The sequence below is a fragment of the Peromyscus eremicus genome, chromosome 8a, assembly GCF_949786415.1.
Source record: "Peromyscus eremicus chromosome 8a, PerEre_H2_v1, whole genome shotgun sequence".
Lineage (NCBI taxonomy): Eukaryota > Metazoa > Chordata > Mammalia > Rodentia > Cricetidae > Peromyscus > Peromyscus eremicus.
The window spans coordinates 5,578,225-5,600,908 of NC_081423.1; the positions used below are offsets into that span (position 1 = coordinate 5,578,225).

General features: G+C 42.5%; 1 protein-coding gene across 2 annotated transcripts in view; it reads left to right on the forward strand.

Moving 5' to 3' along the window:
- The window catches only part of Grin2a (glutamate ionotropic receptor NMDA type subunit 2A), a 422,636-nt gene that overhangs the window by 395,256 nt on the left and 4,696 nt on the right, over positions 1 to 22,684 (forward strand). For both annotated transcript variants that reach the window (XM_059270019.1, XM_059270020.1), the window contains exon 11: positions 19,526 to 19,764. In XM_059270019.1, coding sequence (XP_059126002.1) covers positions 19,526 to 19,764 — 239 coding nt within the window. The remainder of the gene's footprint in view (positions 1 to 19,525; positions 19,765 to 22,684) is intronic.

Here is a 22,684-nt window from a genome sequence, read left to right on the forward strand (position 1 = left end):
GGGCCTATGTGAAGGGTTCTCAGGATCTCTGCTGTAACTGTCTTGTGCTGTGTGACTGCTGTAACCCTCACAGGCCACTGACATCTTAGGTCCCTGCCCAGGCTCAGTCCACTTTTTTCTTGCATGGTGGAGTGGCATGTGTTATGGATGCTGACTCAGCAGCAGAGGTCGAGGATGAAAAAGGGGCCTGTGCCATCATTCTCTTCTCCATGGTGAAGGAGACTTGTTTGTGCCTCAGGCCCTGGTGCCCTGGAAATAGACCCATCCTAATTTTTGAGATCCTTCAAGCCCAGCAGTTTTGGGGGAACTCAGGACTGCGAAGCAAGAGATGAGAAGGAAGGAAGCAAGGACAGGATGTAATTAAGAGAAGTCTGGTGTTTGGCCCGATACAGGTGTGCAGAGCCTGCCTTTCCACATTCACAAAGGCCCATTTCGCTTGCCGGAATTTCTTGTTCCCCCGCAGAGATCCTCAGCCAAGCATAATCCGCAGCATTCTAGAATGTTATCATTGTTCGCTAAATGTGTTTTAATCAAATCGAGACTTCAAAGGCTGGAGTCACCGTTTGGGCTGAACTGTGGAAATTACAAACTTTCTAACCCAGTTAGTGAGGACTAGATGCCACTGACGAAGCAGCCAGTTTTCACTAACCCACCTGTTCATTCACTCACTCATTCACTCTCCCCTCTAGTCATTCATTCAGTGGAGAATAACAGCCGCTTTGAAGCTCGGTGGTGGGACAGAATGATGATGAAACAGTCCTGTCCTGCTGCCTTTACTTACCAAGCTGCTTGGGAGCTGGCCCTGGCAGTGTAGGCCTGTAATCCCAGCTGCTCAGGAGGGAATCACAAATGGCAAGGCCTGTCGAGGTTACTGAGTACACTCAATGCCAGCTTTGGCAACCTATTGAGGCACTGTCTCAAAATAAAAATAAAAAAGAGGCTCTGGATATAGATTAGAGGTTGGGCGTGTGTCTAGCATGCATGTGGCCTTGGCTTACTTTCTCAGTCCAGGCGTGGTATGGAATTTGGGTGTTTTTATTTTGTGTCAGAAAAAACTTAGATTCAACTATCTAATTTTCACTCTCCTGAGGCACTTTTATTTTCTCTATGCTGGTTCAAATACCCAATACTTAAGTGTCACTTTCTGGAATAACAGCTTTTAACATTTGGAGACATCTCTTCTGATTGGCAAATGGGATCCGTGATGTCCAATCCTGGCCTGGAGTTTTCTCCATCCTCCTTCTCTCGAGGATCCCCATTGACTTACACTGAGATGCAGGTGACAGTGAAACACAAGCAATGATGTCATAGGATCTCCAAGCAGCAGCCCATAGCAACCATAATAAAGAATATAAGAGGCTGAGGGTAGGGCGTGAATAGAAGCAGCAGTCTTTAATGCTGTGCTTTCTCATTCAGAAAGGATCAAAATAGGCATGGGAATCTTTGCTGTTGCCAAAGATTTTACTTTCCATTATTGGCTATAATAATGGTGTTGAAAATAATATAGGCTTGGCTGAAGCTCCACAGTTAGTTGGAGAATGAGCCACTGATTGACTGAGAGAGACCAGAAATGGTAAAATTCCTGACATGTGTGGATGTAGTTTCACCAGAAGCCACCCAATGTGACGCAAGATCATTATTGATGGATAGTAAGTTGACTGAGCCCAATTTTCTCATGTAGATCTCATTATTGTTCATAGTCAATATGGATAATGTTTGCGTGCACACAAATTCATTTACATGTGAACAGCATCTTTGATTCTATCATCTATCTATCTATCTATCTATCTATCTACTCAAAGAGGGTGTTGATAAATTACCATTTTAATGTCCTTGCCACTGAGTCACTTTGACTGTCCTATAATTCTAAAGCTTTACCCAGGACAAACTATTCCATTCAGAAACAGTGCTTTCAGAGAAGAGATCTGTCAGTTCTGAGCATACATTAGCAATAAAGGCCTTAATGGCTTCTTCATTGGCCTGTGACCAGATGGTATCATGAAAATTAGGCTTGTTTATTTCCCTCCTAATTTTAACTAGAAACATACTTGGAATAATAATGGAACAGTACTTACTTAGGAAACCGATAAAAATCCATAAATATCCAGAAGGGTCATTGACTCTCCCTCGGGCACTGAAGCTCTTAGAATCTGCATCTGTGTGAGTTCCCCCTTCGAATTTCCCAACAGACCCTTTGGTTTTCAGAATCTCAGTATCTGTTATCAGTCTGACAGACAACAGGGTTCACAAAAAGTCTGCAGCATCAAGCATGAGCTGACAAGCAGCGAATCGCTTAAACGAGGCAAAGTCGAGTGTCAGGGGAACCATCAAAGATGGAAATGAGACATGGTGGCTTGTTGGTAAGGCAAAGGCAGTGCCAGCCTTGTGCAAGCTTGACAGGATGGGAACCAGTGGACTCTGATCCTCCCACTCCACACTGTTCAAACACTCTCATTTGGAAAGGCAATGAGAGACAGATGGACAGATAGATATGAAAAACAACAGATCTACTACCTTCACATTATTATTTCCAATTTGTATATTGCCTACTGGATCCTGTCATGTGGAGTGCATTTCTTTAAATGATTATTAATGACACACATACAGATATTTCTATGTTCGCTGACTTTAAACATTTTTATGTGTGTCTATTATCTGATAGCAACAGTTGTTTTAGTTTTGGGTGAAATACTTAACCAAGGAAATGTTACCTGTTTTTGTTTGCTTGTTTTGTGCTACTGGGTATTGAACACAATTCATGAGAATATCTTGGTGAAATAGTGAGTGCCCGGTAAGCTTAGGTGATGTATTTAGGATCTCCTTACACTGCAATTTATTCCCATCCACATGTATAAGGTTTGAAAATTCATTCATTTCCTTTGTTATTTCGTATATAAATACACTGTTAGATCATATCTACATACGCCGGCTCCTTGCTCCAATTCCTCCTAGACACCCTCTCACTTCTCTCTCCCATCTTCATACTCTCCCCTCCTCCTCCTCCTCCTTCTCCTTCTCCTTCTTTTCTTTCTCTCTTTACTGTCCCCTTAGCTCGAGCGTTGCTGCCTGTACACACGTGTGTAAGGTACCATGCACTGGAGCCTGGGCAACCTCCTATGGGCCACACTGCTGAAGAAAACTGACTCTCCCTTCCCCACTGGCCACCAACTGCTAGCGGCACCTCCGCTAGGGCTGGAGCTTTGGGAGCCTCTTCCCCACTTCCCTGTGCATGCTGGAATGGTGTCTAGCTTGATCTTGTTCAGGTCCCATCCCAGCAACCGTAACTGTTGTGGTTCATGACCGCTACAGCTCTGTTGCATCCAGAAGACATTTTTTACAGTGATTTTCTTCAACCTCCAATTCTTACAGGCTTTTCTCTCCTGAGTCACCTGTGCGTGCGTGCGTGCGTGCGTGCGTGCGTGCGTGCATGCGTGCGTGTGTGTGTGTGTGTGTGTGTGTGTGTGATAAATGTTCCATTAAGGATGAGCACTCCATAGCCACTTATTTTCCACATGGCCAGTTGTGAGTCTCAGTATCTTTGAATCAGTGTTCTACAGACTGTGCCCTCTTGACCATTACCCACTAATGGCCACATGGCCACATCCACACATCACTCTATGCTACCAGGGCTGAGTGGCACTTCAGTAGCAGAGACCATATCATCATAAAGCTGCACATATTTGCTAATTGGCTCTTTTCAGACAAAAGAATTCTGATCTCTTGTTTAAGTGATAAAAGTTAAGTGTGGTTGTTTTAAAATAACTCTAACAATAATGACTTTAACAAAATACAGCACATTCCCCCTCTACCCTTGAAGCACTTCTCTGTTTTTGTAGAGAAATCACACATTGAAGAAGGTTTCGTTCTCTCTTAGGGTGTCTGTTTCCTTATACTTGTTTTTACTCTCTCCTCTTAATTCCCCAAATGAAAGGCTGTCTTGTACTTTTGCTATGGCGCTTGGTCTTTCTTCCTTTGGTCAGTTGAGAAATATGATGTGCATTCATTATACGGCACAAGCCCCAAAGCCTCATTAACTTTTGTACATTTGTGCCACCCATTTAAGATGCTGAACACAACCCAGAAAGCTTCCTTAGGGCCAAGTCAGTCCGCATCCCCTCCCCACAATAACTACCATTCTTCCCTCCATGGTTTGGAGTTAGGTTTTCCTACTTCTGACCTTCAAATACATGGTGGAATCAAACCACATACATGAGGTTTTAAATTTCATGTTCTTCCTTTTGTATTCATTATTTGGTAATTTCACATACAAATAATATTAGATGGTGCCTACACACCCCTGCTCCCTGCTCCAGCTCCTCCTTCGTGCCTTTTATGGCACTGAGAACTGACTTTTCATTGGTATGTGGTATTGTATTGAACAAAATTTCTTCCGTGTGCTTTTCAATGTTGCTGCTAATGGATCTTTGCAGTAGTTCTAACTTGTTTCTGCCTTGACTATCCCTGTGCACCTTTCGGTGCACCATTCACTTAATAGCTTTGGAATTCTCAATTGAGTGACATTGATGGTCACATAGCACACATACTAAGTGCTAGTAGATCTGTCCTGCCAGCTTTCAGGAGATACACAACCAGTCACACTTCCACCAGCAATGCCTGCTGCTCTTCCTGTGGGTGAGTGGCCTGTGGCTGAGACAGAGAGAACTAAGCACAGCTGAACTCCTAGTGTTTAGCTACAGAGCTGAATATTGTCATGTGATCATAGCCAACAGGATGGAAACCTAGATTTTTTCCCCAGCATTGACCTTGATATATTTGGTGACCTCGGTCCATAGGACATGGCTTCAGATCAGTGGGATGGGGACAGAGGATCACCATATCTGCTTCACATACCAAGTTGAAATCTGAATCTAGTGACTCCCTTGTCTTGAATTGAATTGAGTTGATGGAGGGACATCTTTTGTACACTAGCCCTCTTCTCCATACTCCACACAAAGCAAGAGTCCTCTTCCTATTTCAGCCTCAGACGGTACTGAAAGCAAACGTGGTTCTTCCTGTGATGAGGCTGGTCTTTCCTTTCTGTCCTTAACCCTTTCTTTGTCTCTTTCAGCATCTCTTCCCCATTCCCTCCCTCCCTCTCCTCTTCCCACTCTCGAAACTTCATTCCACAATGAATGAGTGCGTCTTACGCTCTTTGCACTGTCCTAGGCCATGGAGAATACCGATCAAATGGAAGTAGTCCATTTTACTGTGGATTTTACAGTCCCAGGGAGCTGGTTGTCAACACTGCAATAAAAATGGAATTGAAAAGTAGTGAGGTCATTTTATTTGCTGAAAGAAAGGATATATTTCTTGGCATGAAATATGAAATTACTGCTATCATTTCTTTTCTTACAGCTACAGTCTTTTAAAACACTAAGACCCCTTAGTGATATTAAAAATCCTCATGTCGTTACAGTGTGAGTCATAAGACTTTGAGGACATTGGATGGAGGAAATGTGTAATGTCAAAACATTACTGTGAATTCATTTGTGTTCCATATTTATATGCCTTTGAAGTTATATCAGGTTGACTGTCTGTGTCTGTGCAAGCAGACTGGCTAAGGGGTATGAGAAAAGCCTAGTCTACAGAGATGCTCACGGGCTTCCTGCAAGTTTTCTTCCAGGTTGTCTGTTGACAAAGTGCTCCATGTTCAAGCATGAGGATCTGATGTTCATCACAGAAGCCATGTGAAAAGCTAGGCATTGTGGCATGTATGTATTTGTAAAGCCTGGCATGGTGGTATGTATGTGCTTGTAATCCCTGTGCATGGCAGTGGAGACTTACAGACCAGCCAGCATAGCCAAACTGGCAAGTTCCAGGTTCAGGGGGACGCCTTTCCTCAACAATAACAACAAAAGGTGGAGAGTGACTGAGAAAGCCGCCTGGTGTCAGCATCTCTGAGGTCAGCATCTGTCCCCCTCACTGTACACGTACACACACACACACACACACACACACACACACACACACACACACACACAAACACCCCTTCAGCCTTACTTTAGAAAAGTATTTCTCTCCAACTCCACCCTCTGATGGGACGTTTTGACCATGTATACTGGTTGATAGTTCACAGACCTGCCCAACCCTCTCATTTTTTCACCTTTTTATTCACCTTCTCCAAGAAGATAAACAGATAAAATCTGTGTGCATTTAAATGTTCTGAGTCCTGGTTGCAAAGTTGGTCACATGGTCTGTGAAGCCCCAGCCAGATGGTGACAACCAGAAACAGGTTTGCAACAGTCAAGTTCCATCCCCAGAGCAGAAACCTTGGCTGGAAGGTGGTGGTTGAAGAACTGGTGCCAAAGACATCTTGTCTCTGCATCTAACTGGATACATTTAATCCGAGCCCTGTTTTTATTTTAGTTTGTGACTTCTCAGCATTATGCAGAAATGGAATATTCTGACATTTAAATAAGGACCATTTATCTTCCAAATTCAGTCTACTGGTATCCAGAATCTTATACTATTTCTCATCATACCATCATCAAAGATATTTTTGCCTTTTTAGCAAATACCCAATGACCCTTTGGGTTCACGGGTTGAGAGGTCATGGGCTCCAGAATGTTACTCCCATGCCCCACATTGTTTAGTTTTTATTTCTTTCTTATTTGTCAGATGTGTTGGGTTGGATTTGGGTTTAAGAGATTTTTTTTCCCCATCCCTGTGTGTGTGCACATGTGTTTGTGGTCTATACGTGGGGGGAGAGGATGTACACACTCTGGCAAGCATATGTGGATATATCGTTGTCTTCCTTTATCACTCTCCATCTTGTTTTCTGAGACAGGGTTTCTTGCTGAACCTGGAGCTTGTCAATTTGGCTAGATTGGCCAGTTAGTCAAGAGTGGCTTGCTGGTCAAGGCCCCAAGAGCCTCTTGTCTCTGCCTCTTAGGACCAGGATCACAGGTACACACTGCTACACCTGGCTTTTCATATGGATGCTGGGGTCCAACCTCATGTCCTATATAGCAAGTACTTTAACAGCTGTGCCATCACTCAAGCCGTGCCCCTCCCCTTTGAGCCATCACTCAAGCCATGCCCCTCCCCTTTGAGCCATCCTCACTCTAGCCATGCCCCTCCCCTTTGAGCCATCCTCACTCTAGCCATGCCCCTCCCCTTTGAGCCATCACTCAAGCCGTGCCCTTTGAGCCATCCTCACTCTAGCCGTGCCCCTCCCCTTTGAGCCATCCTCACTCTAGCCATGCCCCTCCCCTTTGAGTCATCATGCTAGCCATACCCTCCCTCCTTTCCTATTTAAAACTTAAGGGTTTGGAGTCACTACAAGGAAGAAAGGGACTTCAGTTTTTCACCTCTACATCTGAGAAGCTGCACTTGACCTACATGATTTTGAGTCTAGCATGTGTAGTTAATGAGTAAAAGCCCCAAGGCCGGTGGTCAGGAACCACACTGGCCTTACTCTGTTGATGACCACACATCCACAATCTGACCGGCATCTTCCTTCCACATGTAGAGTCCCTGACTATGTAGGACCCGAACTTTTCTCATTCCCAGGACTGCAGCTACACTAAAGTCTGTTCTTGTTGAAAACACAAGTGTATGTGGCTCTGTGCCCTAGATTTCACACAAAGAAAGCTGTTGCCTTGCCATTTTCAGTTCCAATTGGGCTTCTGAGAAGCTCAAGGTGCCCAAAGCCTTAGCAAGACATGAAACAAGATGGAATGGGGTCAGTTCCCCTTGTGGTGCTCAAGAAAACCTAATGGGATCAGCAACAACATCATGCTGACGTCTTTGGGCTATAGATGGAAGCTGCTCCCCATGGGAACCACCATCTCCATGTCCAAAAGCTTTGATGGGACTGAGTCTGCCCTAAAAGCCAGCCCTCATTTCTGAGTTCCATAATCTGTTCCTAACCCTGTGCTTGCGGCTTCAGAGACCGTTCTCTTTGGGGCTCTTGCTAGTTCTTAGATCTGTGCATCACAAAATAGACAAGAAGAGAAGAACCTTGCACCATCTATGGTTAGCATGCTAAGACCTGCACTGTGTGTCGGGAATACCAGAAATATGAGACAAAAACCCCTCTCTTACTTAGTAAACGTACCTCCCCTTGATGAAGACATAGATACAATTATACTTCACTGTGGCCATCTATGTGGATAGAGTATCCAGGATGTCATGTTGGGAGAAAATGTGGTCTCTTCCTATATTAGCTACCCGTTTTAGCACTGTGATCAAATGCCTGACAAGTGGCAACTTAGTGGAGGAAGGGTTTGTCTTGGCTCACAGTTCTGGAAGAGGCAGTTTATCATAGTGATGGAGTAGTCTCTTCCCTGGCCTTGTTTTCTTTGATTCACACACTCCATCAGTTAGAAGGGCTCTACTCCCAAGTGTCCACAGTCAGGAAGCAGAGAAAACTACGTGCGTGACGCTCCTTTCACTTTCTATTTATTCGGTCTAGGGCCCCAGCCCATGGAGTGGTGTCCACATTCAGGCCTGGTCACCCCTCCTCAAGTAATACAATCTAGAAACCCTCTCACAGACATGCCCACATGTGCTCAGACATGCAGTACAATACCCACAGCTGATGGTTATGACGGTGACCCTGATGATATCCTACAGTGAATCCAGTCAGTCCTCTCAAATGTCTTCCAATGACAATTTATCCCTAAGCAGGAGAGCCTGCTCTGCATGCTCTGCTTGCCTTTGAGCAAAGGACAGGACTCTAATAGAGATTATGTCACTGTGATAGATTTTTTTCTAGTAATCTTCTACCATACTCAGAATTATCATCCAAATTTGAAGTTTGGATGAGGCACAACACCACACACACACACACACACACACACACACACACACACACCCCTATTCCAGCTGGTCTTATATTTTGTGTGAAGAAACATTGGTTTCCTGTCAGGGGACTATGATTGGAGAAACATGGGTGGCAGCCAAAGCATCTTGAGCTACAAGGTCAGTGTTCACTGTGGAAAGGGTCCAGTGGTCTGCTGTTCCTAGGGTACCCAGAAGGCCTTATGTTCTTTTAGCCCCTCTTTTGAGTCCCCTCCTCCTTCCCCCAAATTTCAAACTCTCCCCTGTTCCACAAACACTCTGTGTTTCTCCTTGCCTCTAGCCTTATGAAAACCTAATCTTACCATGACATAATTACTGATTTGCATGGCAGTCTCTTTCTGAAGGACTCTGAGTTCATAGATGCCAAAAGCAGCATGCTACTTATCATTAAGTGAAAAAATACATGCCTTTAAAAATGTGTAAATGAGTAAAGAAAAAAAAAACCCAACCATAAAGTCCTCAGAAAACCCAAACATCTTTTCACATCATCCCTGCTGAGGATCGAGGACTTTGGTTAGAAAAAACAAAAACAAACAAAAAAAAGTAGATGTCTGCCTGTGAGGTTATACGTGGGAGATGACTTTTTAAAAAAATGTATTTAGCACATTCTAGGCCCAGACAAAGCCTAAAGGATACAGGTTCAAAATAGATTTTTTAATTTATTTTTTATTTTATAATTTAATTTTACATATCAGCCACGGATTCCCCTGTCCTCCCTCCTCGCCCCCCTGCCCTCCCTCAGCCCACCTCCCATTCCCATCTCCTCCAGGGCAAGGACTCCCCTGGGGATTCAGTTCAGTCTGGTAGATTCAGTTGAGGCAGGTCCAGTCCTTTCCTCCCTTCACCCAGGCTGAGCAAAGTGTCCCTGCATAGGCCCCAGGCTCCAAACAGCCAGCTCATGCACTAAGGACAGGTCCTGGTCCCACTGCCTGGGGGCCTCCCAAACAGTTCAAGCTAATCAACTGTCTCACTTATCCAGAGGGCCTGATCCAGTTGGGGCTCCTCAGCTATTGGTTCATAGTTCATGTGTTTCCACTAGTTTGGCTATTTGTCCCTGTGCTTTTTCCAATCATGGTCTCAACAATTCTTGTTCATACAATCCCTCCTCTTTCTCGCCAATTGGACTCCCGGAGCTCCACTTGGGGCTTGGCCGTGGATCTCTGCATCTGCTTCCATCAGTCATTGGATGAAAGTTCCACCACGACAGTTAGGGTGTTTGGCCATCCGATCACCAGATTAGGTCAGTTCGGGCTTTCTCTCGACCATTGCCAGTAGTCTATTGTGGAGGTATCTTTGTGGATTTCTGGGGACCTCTCTAGCACTTTGCTTCTTCCTATTCCCATGGGGTCTTCATTTATCATGGTCTCTTTTTCCTTGTTCTCCCTCTCTGTTGTTGATCCAGCTGGGATCTCCCACTCCCCTAAGCTCTCTTTCCCTCGACCCTTGCCCTTCATTTCCCCCCCTCCTCATGTCCAGTTTGCTCATGTAGATCTCATCCATTTCTCTGTTGTTGGGCAATCCCTGTGTCTTTCTTAGTGTACTCTTTTCTAGGTAGCCTCCCTGGAGTTGTGAGTAGCAGTCTAGTCATCCTTTGTTTTACATCTAGTATCCACCTGTGAGTGAGTACATACCATGTTTGTCTTTCTGAGTCTGGGTTACCTCACTCAGGATGATTTTTTTTATAGATCCATCTATTTTCCTGCAAACCTCATGATGTCATTGTTTTTCTCTGCTGAGTAGTACTCCATTGTGTACATGTACCACATTTTATTTATACATTCTTCAGTTGAAGGGCATCTAGGTTGTTTCCAGGTTCTGGTTATTACAAATAATGCTGCTATGAACATAGCTGAACATGTGCCCTTGTGGTATGATTGAGCATTCCTTGGGTATATGCTCAAGAGTGGTATAGCTGGGTCTTGGGGGAGATTGATTCCCAATTTTCTAAGAAAGCGCCATATTGATTTCCAAAGTGGCTGCACATGCTTGCATTCCCACCAGCAGTGCAGGAGAGTTCCCCTAGCTCCACATCCTCTCCAGCATAAGCTGTCTTCAGTATTTTTGATCTTAGCCAATCTGACAGGTGTAAGGTGGTATCTCAGAGTTGTTTTGATTTGCATTTCCCTGATGATTAGGGATGTTGAGCAATTTCTTAAATGTCTTTCAGCCATTTGAGCTTCCTCTGTTGAGAATTCTCTGTTTACCTCTATAGCCCATTTCTTAATTGGACTGTTAGGCATTTTGATGTTTAATTTCTTGAATTCTTTATATATTCTGGATATCAGCTCTCTGTCAGATGTGGGGTTGGTGAAGATCTTTTCCCATTCTGTAGGCTGTCACTTTGTCTTGTTGACCATGTCCTTTGCTCTACAAAAGCTTCTCAGTTTCAAAAGGTCCCATTGATTGATTGTTTCTCTCAGTGTCTGTGCTACTGGTGTTATATTTAGGAAATGATCTCTTGTTCCAATGCATTCAAGACTACTTCCTACTTTCTCTTCTAACAGGTTCAGAGTAACTGGATTTATGTTGAGGTCTTTGATCCACTTGGACTTAAGTTTTGTGCACGGTGACAGATATGGATCTATTTGCAATCTTCTATATATTGACATCCAGTTATGCCAGCACCATTTGTTGAAGATGATTTCTTTTTTCTATTGTACAGTTTTGGCTTCTTTGTCAAAAATGTGGCTATCCTGGTTTTTTTGTTTTTCCATATGAAGTTGAGTATTGTTCTTTCCAGGTCTGTGAAGAATTGTGTTGGTATTTTGATGGGGATTGCATTGAATCTGTAGATTGCTTTTGGTAAGATTGCCATTTTTTACTATGTTAATCCTTCCTATCCATGAGCATGGGAGATCTTTCCATTTTCTGACATCTTCTTCAATTTCTTTTTTCAGGGGCTCAAAGTTCTTGTCATATAGGTCCTTCACTTGCTTTGTTAGAGTTACCCCAAGGTATTTTATATCATTTGTGGCTATTGTAAAGGGTGATGTATCTATGATTTCCTTCTCAGCCTGTTTGTCAATTGTATATAGGAGGGCTACTGATTTTTTTGAGTTGATCTTGTATCCTGCTATGTTGCTGAAGGTGTTTATAAGCTGTATTATTTCCATGGTTGAATTTTTGGGGTCACTTATGTATACTATCATATCATCTGCAAATAGCGAAATCTTGACTTCTTCCTTTCCAATTTGTATCCCCTTGATCTCCTTATGTTGTCTTATTGCCCTGGCTAGAACTTCAATTACTATGTTGAATAAATATGGGGAGAGTGGACAGCCTTGCCTTGTTCCTGATTTTAGTGGAATCGCTTTGAGTTTCTCTCCATTTAATTTGATGTTGACTGTTGGCTTGCTGTAAATTGCCTTTATTATGTCTAGGTATGTTCCCTGTATTTCTGATCTCTCCAAGACCATTACCATGAAGGGGTGTTGGATTTTGTCAAATGCCTTTTCAGCATCTAGTGAGATGATCATGTGGTTTTTTCCTTTCAGTTTGTTTATATGGTATATTACATTGATGGACTTTTGTATGTTGAACCACCCTTGCATCCCTGGGATGAAGCCTACTTGATCATGGTGGATAATTGTTTTGATGTGTTCTTAGAGTCTGTTTGCCAGTATTTTATTGAGTATTTTTGCATCAATGTTCATGAGGGAGATTGGTCTGTAGCTCTCTTTCTTTGTTGAATCCTTGTTTGGCTTAGGAATCAGGGTAATTGTAGCCTCATAGAAGGAGTTTGGTAATGTTCCTTCTGTTTCTATTGTGTGGAACAATTTAGAGAGTATTGGTAGTAACTCTTCTTTGAAGATCTGGTAGAATTCTGCACTGAAACCATCTGGTCCTGGGCTTTTTTTGGTTGGGAGACTTTTAATGACTGATTCTATTTCCTTAGGGGTTATTGGTCTATTTGAATAGTTTATCTGGTCTTGATTTAACTTAGGTATGTGGTACCTATCCAGAAAATTATCCATTTCTTTTAGATTTTCCAGTTTTGTGGAGTAGAGGCTTTTGAAGTATGACCTGATGATTTTCTGGATTTCCTCAGTGTTAGTTGTTATGTCTCCCTTTTCATTTCTGATTTTGTTAATTTGGATGCTCTCTCTCTGTCTTTTGGTTAGTTTGGATAAGGGTTTGTCTATCTTGTTGATATTCTCAAAGAACCAACTCTTTGTTTCATTAATTTTTTGTATTGTTCTCTTTGTTTCTATTTTATTGATTTCAGCTCTCAATTTGATTATTTCCGGGCGTCTACTCTTCCTGGGTGACTTTGCTTCTTTTTGTTCTAGAGCTTTCAGGTGTGCTGTTAAGTCACTAGTGTGAGATTTCTCTAATTTCTTTATGTGGGCATTTAGTGCTATGAATTTCCCTCTTAGCACTGCTTTCATAGTGTCCCATAAGTTTGGGTATGTGGTATATTCATTTTCATTGATCTCTAGGAAGTCTTTAATTTCTTTCTTTATTTCTTCCTTAACCCATTGGTGATTCAGTTGAGCATTATTCAGTTTCCATGAGATTGTAGGCTTTCTGTAGTTTTTGTTGTTGTTGAAATCAAACCATGGTGGTCTGTTAGAACACAGGAGGTTATTCCAACTGTTTTGTATCTGTTGAGATTTGCTTTGTGGCCAAGTATGTGGTTGATTTTAGAGAAGGTTCCATGGGGTGCTGAGAAGAAGGTATATTCTTTTTTGTTAGGATGGAATGTTCTGTAGATACCGATTAAGTCCATTTGAGTCATAACATCTGTTAAGTCCTTTATTTCTCTGTTAAGTTTTGATTTGACAGATCTGTCCAGTGGTGAGAGTAGGGTGTTGAAGTTTCCCACTATTAATGTGTGGGGTTTTATATGTGATTTAAGCTTTAGTAATGTTTCTTTTACGTATGTGGGTGCCCTTGTGTTTGGGGCATAAATGTTCAGAATTGAAACTTCATCTTGGTGAATCTTTCCTGTGATGAGTATGTAATGCCCTTCTTGATCAGATTTTTTTTAAAACTGACCTCAGGGAAGACATACTGGGAAGTGGGAAAGTAGTCACATTGCTTGCTATAAAATCCCTCCTGTAGTAATCCCCTTAGCTCATAGGTGGTCTTACAGGGTAAAGTGAAATCGAATCTGAAAAGCAACTGCACTTACCCAGAAGTGATGAGGACTTCCCCTGGTAATACTGACTTCTCCAGAAGTGCTGGGAACTCCCTCCCCCAGAAGTATGGAAGTGTTGAGGGCAGAAGTGTTGAAGACTCCAGCCAGTAAGAGACTGATTCCTCTCACTTTGGATAGTAGTCTTTTGAGAGCTTAGTCTCTTCTGGGGCTGGGCATTCTTGGAGTTCCAGAATACATTAGTTAGAAGGGCACAGGAAGGCTTGTGTGGCCCACTCTACTCCCTATCTTCCCCGACTTCATGTGGTAAGAACACTATCCCCAGAAACACTTGCGAGTCATTAACGTGAGTAGCGTGCATGCAACATCATTTAATTCTAACAAATCTCCTATGAAGTCAATAACCCTGTGTTCCCACTTGGAAGATGTCTAAACTGGAATGCAAAAGGAAATCCCACAACTTGTCTACCTTAAAACTCAGCTGCAGATGGCAATGGTGGATGGAACCAGCCACAGTACATCAATATGAGGGTGATGAATTAGTTTAAAAAATAAATAAAAATAAATCATGACAGTACCAGAATATAGTAGCTTTTATGTAATTTTGTTAAATAAAAATGTAGACTAGGGAGATGGCTCAGCCACTAATGTGCTAGCAAGGCACTTCTAATAGATATTAGAAGTATCTAACTAATGTGGGAACCTGAATGTGATTTCCAGAACCCAGGTACACAGGACATCTGCCAGTGATGCCTGCACATGGCAATGCATCCTTAGAAGACCAAAATGAGAACCTTTGACATAGGTGCAGTGTCCCATGGGTCACTGTCATTAGAGGCGTGAACAGAAGAGAGACCTTGCTGCCACCAGTCTTCTCCTAGGAAGGGAGAAGATGGTGTGGTCTGGCCACAAGCCAAGCTTCCCCTGCTCCTGGGAGAATCTGGTCTCTGTCCTCCCAGCAAGAATGAGCCTCCTTCAGGAAACAGACTTAGCAATCCCATTTGCCAGCACTGCTTCCTATGATAAAACTAACAATGCTGTAACCTCTTTGTAAGAGGTTAAAATGACAATGGGATGTGTAACGCCAAGCTCTTCCTTATGAAAATAATATTCAATGCTTCATACCAGCTCAGGGCTTCACACCAGCTCAGGGCTTCTTCACACCAGCTCAGGGCTTCCTCACACCAGCTCAGGCAGGGCTTCCTCACGCTAGCTCAGGGCTTCCTCATTGTCAAGACTCACTCTCCAATCCACTACAACATTCCCCATTTGTTCTGGCTTTCCATCTATTTATAAGTCAGAAAAACAGCAAAAAAGATCTGCACATTTTTGTAGTCCTGCACAATTTAAGCTTGGGGATACAAGTTAAAAAAATAGAAACAGAAAATATGGATCTGATGCTTAGTATGTGCTGTAGGCCATGAAAAATGCCGAAATCATAAAACACGGTCACTGATCTCCCTCAAGGATATTATAATATACTCGAGCAGATTAAAAACAGAATAAGAAAGTATTTGAACCACAGTTCACTACAGTAGGAAGAGGGCCACAGGCTGGAAGTATCTAACTGGAAAATGATTCGAATAGGCTGTAATTGGTGCTGAGAAATATAACGTCACTCTCCTTTCGGAATCTGGGTTGGGCTTACCAAGTTGGCTTAATTCTAAAGAGAGGTGTGGTATGCTTGGGCAAAGGACAAAGACAAAAATTCTTTGTACTTGCATCTTGAAAGGAATCAAGGCCATGTTTCTGTTAGCCAGACTCCCGGTGCCACTGGCTTACAAACCTGGCTCTTTTTGAGACAACACTAAAGAGAAGATATTCTGGGACTTGTATGAATCCTAGGGAGAAAGACCCATTTTTGTATGTGTGTCCTCACAAACTGAAGGGGGGGGACTCAACAATACATTGTGTTTTTAGGAAGTGGCATTAGTGGCTTTAGAAAGAGAGGAAGCAGTTATACAAGCCTTGAGGCTCATGGTAGACAGAGGGCTTCGGATGAGTCTGTGTCAGTACTGGGTAGACAGGAGATAATACTCATCTTCCATGACATTTTCAACTGTGTGTGGTGCTGGAGTATGTTGGAAGGGAAGAAGTTCAGCCAGGACAGCCCTTCATTCCACTGTGTCCTCAATGCTGATTCACCAGAACTGCCATCTTGTGTGACGAACTTGCTGGGAGATAGAGTTCTTAATATTTTTTCCTCTCATAAATATTCATGTTTCCCTTCTTATGTACAACTTCTGAGACCTTCAATGAGTCATTTTGTCTATGAAAAGGAAACTAGGAAAATCTCTGTCCATCAAAGCAAAGAAAATGCAGGGAGGGTTTCCATCTGCTTGCTGCTGAGTGAGAAACTGGACTGAGAAGCCTTTGAGCATCCATGTGTGCATCACTTAAATGATGCAATAATCGCATTCAATCTTTTCATACAAAAAATGAGTACACTAAAAACTCCTGGAGCTGTGGTAGAAGGCAACTCCAAAACCATCTCTAGGGACACTTCTGTCACCCTGTGATCTTGGGGAGCTTATGATTCTTAGAGGAAGAATAACTCTGCAGAGGATTAACTCAGGATCAAAAAACTAGAAAGGTATGCAGCAGGCAGTAGTTAATACTGAAACCTGAAATTGGAAAAAGTGATAGGAGCATGCTTAGCCCCAGATGGGGTATCTGTATCATATACCACATCCCTCCAAGGCTCAGAGAATATAAGAAAGAGGGGCAGAAAGACAGAGCCAGAGGTTGGGGAAGATTGTTGTGACATGCCTCACAATAGCTACAGTTGCTGGGACAAGATCGAGCTAGTTACCATTCCAGCATGGGCAGGGCAGGGGCTCCCAGAGCCCTGCCCCTAGCAGAAGAGCTACTGGCAATTAATGGGCAATGGAGAAAGAAGAATCTGCTTTTTTCAGCAGTGTGGCCCACAGTAGGTCGCCAGTGCTCCAGGGGATGATGCCCTATACCTGTGCATAAATTGGCGGCATTTATTAGACTCAGTGGGTTATTTAAAAATAAAAGTTGTGAGTCTTGGAGGTAAATGTAGGAGACACCCAGGAGGAGCTGAAGGGGGTGAGCAGAGGGAGATATGATCTAAGTACATTGTATGCACATATGAAATCAACAAAGACTAAATAAAAAATTCAAAAGATTACAACTGTCACAAAGAAATCAACTAGCATGAGTGAGAGCAAAGAGCAAACAGAATGAGAAGTCTAAGAATGATTCCCCTTGACTATAGGCTTGAAATTGCTAAACTAGAACAGGTTTGAAAATCTTAATGAAAAGAACAGCTGAAGCTTTGAAAGAAACAAATAAATAGTTCGTGTAAAATAAAGAGATTAAAATGGAAGCATAAAGTGAAATATTACCAGTTAGAGAACAAATGAGCTAGAGAATGAATCTTTGTGTGGATCAACCTGTTCCAGCCCACAAAGATATATAAATATGAAAACAAGATTAATAACCTAAAGGGTAGACTGACAACACTCTTTGTTACAATTTTCAGGACAAAATGAGTTATTACAGGTCATCAGGGAATTGCTAATTACAGCATCCAGGTAGCACTGTCAGCTAGGAAAAGAGCAAAAGTCCTGCACAAACCTGACAAAACTATCCAAGTCCAGTGGGTACGTGGGATGTGAACGGTACTGTCAATTTGGAATACAGTTGGGCAGTTTCCTAGAAAGCTCAGCATTTCTTTACCATATAATCCAGAGAATTTCACAAAATTTCTCTAGATATTTTAACCAAATGAGTAAAAAATATCCACATAAACATCTTTACTAATCAATGTTTGTAGTGGCTTTATTTGTCACGGTGCAAATTTGGAAAGAACCAACATCAACATCTACAGGTGAACAGATAAGCAAACTGTATCCAGATGTGGAACTCAGTAATGAGGAGACAAGGAAGCCTTGCAAGGCATATTATGCAGTGAAAGAAGCCAGTCTGAAATACTTCCAACTACGTGACACTGGAAAAGACAACACCATAGATCAGTAGTTGCCAAAGTTTGAGAAGAGTTACAGAGAGGTATGATTTATTTAAAAATGTTAAAATAGGGAAGTTAATATTTAAAGCAATAGTAGACAAAATTTTTATTTTTTTAATATTTATATATGTGTACGTGAGTAAGACACATGTCAGGCACACACATGGAAGTCAGAGGACAACTTTCAGGAGTCTGTTCTCTCTTTTCACCATGTGAATCCCAGGGATCAAACTCGGGTCTCAGGCTTGGCAGCAAGTACCCTTACGTGCCGAGTCATCTCACTTGCCCAAGGTGAGAACATTTCCCCCAGAACTAAAGCTGAGAGTCATCAGATGGAACAATCACACCGAGACTAAAATCTCAATAAATAAAGCAAATCCACATGTAGATTCTACACCAAAGTCAAAAGGAAGAGAGAAAATAGAGATTGTGAAGCCGGCAAATGGCAGTGAGCAGACCCCTGACCCCACGACAGCAGTTCAGATCTGAGGAAAACTGAGTCACCACAAGGCCCAGGAAATACCACCACTAGCTTGCATTAAAAAATGAGAGAAAAACAGAGGTGATAATACACTGATTTCACAAAACTTCAAAACAAGACTCACTTGAAGTCTATAACGATAACAGAGAGGCAGCATGAACTTTTAAAATCATCCCTTCATTCTCCATCAGATACCTCCTACTCAGCTTAGAGATCAGCTACATACATACACAATGGAGTCATGATTTGCATTTAGCATATAAGTTTTCTGTGATGATTAATGTCCCTGAGAGAGAATTCTTAAGACTGATTCATGGAGTAAATGCCAGTGCTTAGTAAACCGTAGATGGTGTAATTACTAGACATTGAGATCCTGGAATTTGATCTTCAATGGGGACTGGATAACATTCAGAGAAGAAACAGTGTAAGGTGTGCCTCTTTTTCATTCCCAATGAAAAGCACACCTGTTTCCTTAGTTGCCTGTTGAAATGAAGAAGATGTTTGCTTTGCAAGGGGCCATTCAGAGCTAAGATGTCTTTCTTCCACTAATGTTTAGCATCTTATGCTCATTATTTGTGAGTGAGTTTTTTGGAGTGGTTTGGGGCATTCTAAACATGAGAAAGAAGAAACTGATATAGCTGAGGTCCACCATCTGTCAGGCACAGTTCCAGGCATCTTCCTCCTTACAATCAATAGTAGCACAAGCTATTGTTTATGAGACTTGATGTGAACCAGACTCAACTGACCCTCACCACAACTCCCTGGAGTATGCACTCTTGCTATACACATTATTCATGGAATTGAGGGGTTTGGAGGTTAAATCTTTCCACTGCATCATGCCTATCCTGCATGAGCTTGGGTGGATGGGGTTTGGGGGTATATAGAGAACAAAGAAAATAATGGGGAGGCTGCAACCATGATTAAAACTATACCAGGTGCTGCCAAACTCATCACACTGTAAATACCATCTAATTTAATCATGTCCATAATGGTAGCAGGGAGGTGTTACCCTCAACAGCCAAAGGTCAGTCAGCCAAGCTCAGTAACTTACCTTAAGGTCACGCAATTGTAAGTCATGTACCTGTTCCCAACTCAGAAGTGCCTACAGCAAGGTCTTCACTGCCAGTTGGTGTTGTGTTCTGTGCAGGTGAGATGGAGGAACTGGAGACACTGTGGCTTACAGGCATCTGCCACAATGAGAAGAATGAGGTGATGAGCAGCCAGCTGGACATCGACAACATGGCGGGCGTGTTCTACATGCTGGCTGCAGCTATGGCCCTGAGCCTCATCACCTTCATCTGGGAGCACCTCTTCTACTGGAAGCTGCGCTTCTGCTTCACTGGCGTGTGCTCTGACCGGCCCGGGCTGCTCTTCTCCATCAGCAGGGTCAGTACCCCAAGCGGCTCCTTCCCAGTACAGCAGGCGGGTCCAGAACAACACAGGGCTTTCGGAGAATCAGGCACATATTAACATATTACATATTGCTAAGACATTTTAATATCTACCAGATTGTCTATATATTACCTGTCTATCTCAATCATCTATTTATCTATAATCAATCTATCATTGCCATCTTCATCTATGTATCTTTCATTTCTCTATCACCTGCCAATCTATCAACTATCTTTTATCATTTATATGTTTATTCATCCATCTCTATCACCTATCAATCAACTATCATTTATCAGTCTATATGACATCTATTTATCCATCATCTATCTATCTATCATCTATCAGTGATTTATTGTCTATCTATCTATCTACTCTATATATGTATATATGTCCATGTATCTCTGTCATCTGTCATATATCAATCCATCATCTATCTGTCATCAACTTTCAATGTATCAGTCTATTTAATACTTATCACCATGTATCTGTCATCGATCTATTATCTATCATCTAGTTAGCTATCTTTCTATCATCTATCATATATCCTTCCTTAATTTATCTACCTGTTTCTTTCATCTTCCCATTTTAGTGGTAACAACAGTTAGTTTTATATGCTGATCTTTATTGGGGGAAATGAAATAATCAGCTTAAAATGAATTTGTATATTCTTAGCATGAGGTGATTTTGAGAACTTTGGAGATTCAAAAGGTACACATTAGCTTTGTGAGAAGGATTTATTTTCTCCATTCAATTACACTTGACTTGGGTTCTGTGCAAATACATATTTCCTAATTAGCTTGATGGCATCTAAACACACAGATTGCTTAAAAATAACAACGTGCATGCATATAGCTAGGAAGTATGCCAACTTTAAACTAATTCTTCCAGCCAATTACTAAAAGCTTTTCATATCCAAATGGTTCTGGGATTATGTTAAGCAAATGCACACTGTTGCATTTGCTTGTAAATCTAGCTTCTTTTTGGAACAGACAGCCAAGTTGGTAGGATCATCATTGTGAAAAATGAACTGAATCCGGCATCTCTATCCCAGCATCCTAGGGATGGAAATGGAGAGGACTATGGGGTGCAGGTGAAGCTTTGTCAGTAGAATTTGAACTTTCCTGCCCTCCAGGGCAGAGGGGGATGCCCAGCCATGACTGATGCATCCTGAAGGCTTCAGGGAGTCCAGTATGGCAGAGGCTCTCCTCCTCCAATATTATTTGTCTTCTAAATCAGAGCAGCCTGATGAGTATGAATAAGGACGTCCCATTATTCCCCTACCTCCTTTCTTTACTATGAAAACACATAGAAGGTTCAGCCCCTGATGCTGATTGATGTAAAAAAGCCTGCAGTGGAGGATTGCCAGACATGGCAAAGTGCAGTTACTGTGTGGATGATGGTCAGAGCCAGACATGTTTTCTTTCTTGTCTCATTGTGAAACCCCCTGAGGTTAATATGATCATACCCATCCTGTGGATGAGGAAACTGGGGGCTCAAAGCTTAAATTGGGGCTTTTTAAAAACTTTCATCCTATTTCCCTGAAATAACAAGTTTGCTTGCACTTTATCCATCAGGTCATAAATGGGAGGCACTGAGGAGATAACAACTCCCGAGGAGCAACACCATGTTTGTCTCTTGGCCTCACACACACGTGTGAATAGTTATGTGATCATGGACATGAGTGTGCTCTCTCTCTCTCTCTCTCTCTCTCTCTCTCTCTCTCTCTCTCTCACACACACACACACACACACACACACACACACACACACACACACACAAACACACACATACACACATCCTGTATACAGAGTTGGGTCACATACGTTAGTCAAGTTCAGAGTGTGGGCTTCTTTCTAAGGATGCTGATCTGTGATGCTCTGAAGTCTCCCAAGGCAGGTATCTGCTGCACAGAGAATACATTTCCTAATTGCCAGTTCTTTCAAGACACTGACCGTGCAGCCCACAGTAAAACAATCGCCATACAGTAAACACATGCAGCTCTCCTTGCAGGCTCAGTGGCTCTTGAGAGCTCCTGGAGATGCAGTTTGGATGCCAACCTGGAACACACACATTCCTGGTACTGTCAAGGGAAATATAATAGCTCAAATGAGACATTTATTACACACTGGAACCAAGCTTCTACAATGACTGTCCCTTGTCATATTTTTATGACTTAAACAAATCCACCTTCCAATCTGTGGGATGATCTTAATGTTAGTTTTCTCTCCAAAGTGTTCCTCCCCCGACACACACCATTTATGGAAAAAAGAGTAAAAGATTCTTGCTATCTCTAGTCAAAACTCACCTTGACTGTCTCTTGAAGTGTGAGCAATAAGAGGCTTAGTAAAAACAGAAGCCAAGGGGTGGGGGCTGTGATGCCTTCCCACTGTGCTCCAAGGGGGCGCTTAGAGAATGAAAGATGCTTCCTACCAACTGGCCGTCAAGACCAACAGAAGCTAGACACCATCAGGACTAGCCCAGGATGAATGGGATCAAGGAGGGCTGTAGAGTCCTTGTTCAACTGAGCATGTTTTCAGAAGTCAGGAGCTCTGAGAAGCAAAGCCAGTTGACCAGGAGACATGTAGCCCACCAGGAACACTAAGAGGGTACCTCATTTTCATAACCCATAGAAGGTATTCAGAATCTGTGAGTAACAGAGGGGAAGAGAGAGCGCTAACTAACAAAGGGAGAAGCTCAAGCCAGGGGCTCACTGAGGTCCACAGGAGCCAGCCTCACTAACTAGAAGGCGAGAGTGATTTCTGGAACAATCTTTCTGTAGCAGTGAGTGGCATGCACTTTTTGTAGTTTTGACAAGGTGGGCATTATGTGTTCAAGCAGGTTTGAAAGGAGAAAGGAGCAAAAACAGGCCACAGCTTGTCCACTCCACAATCACTTCTTTATTCTGTCTTGCCTT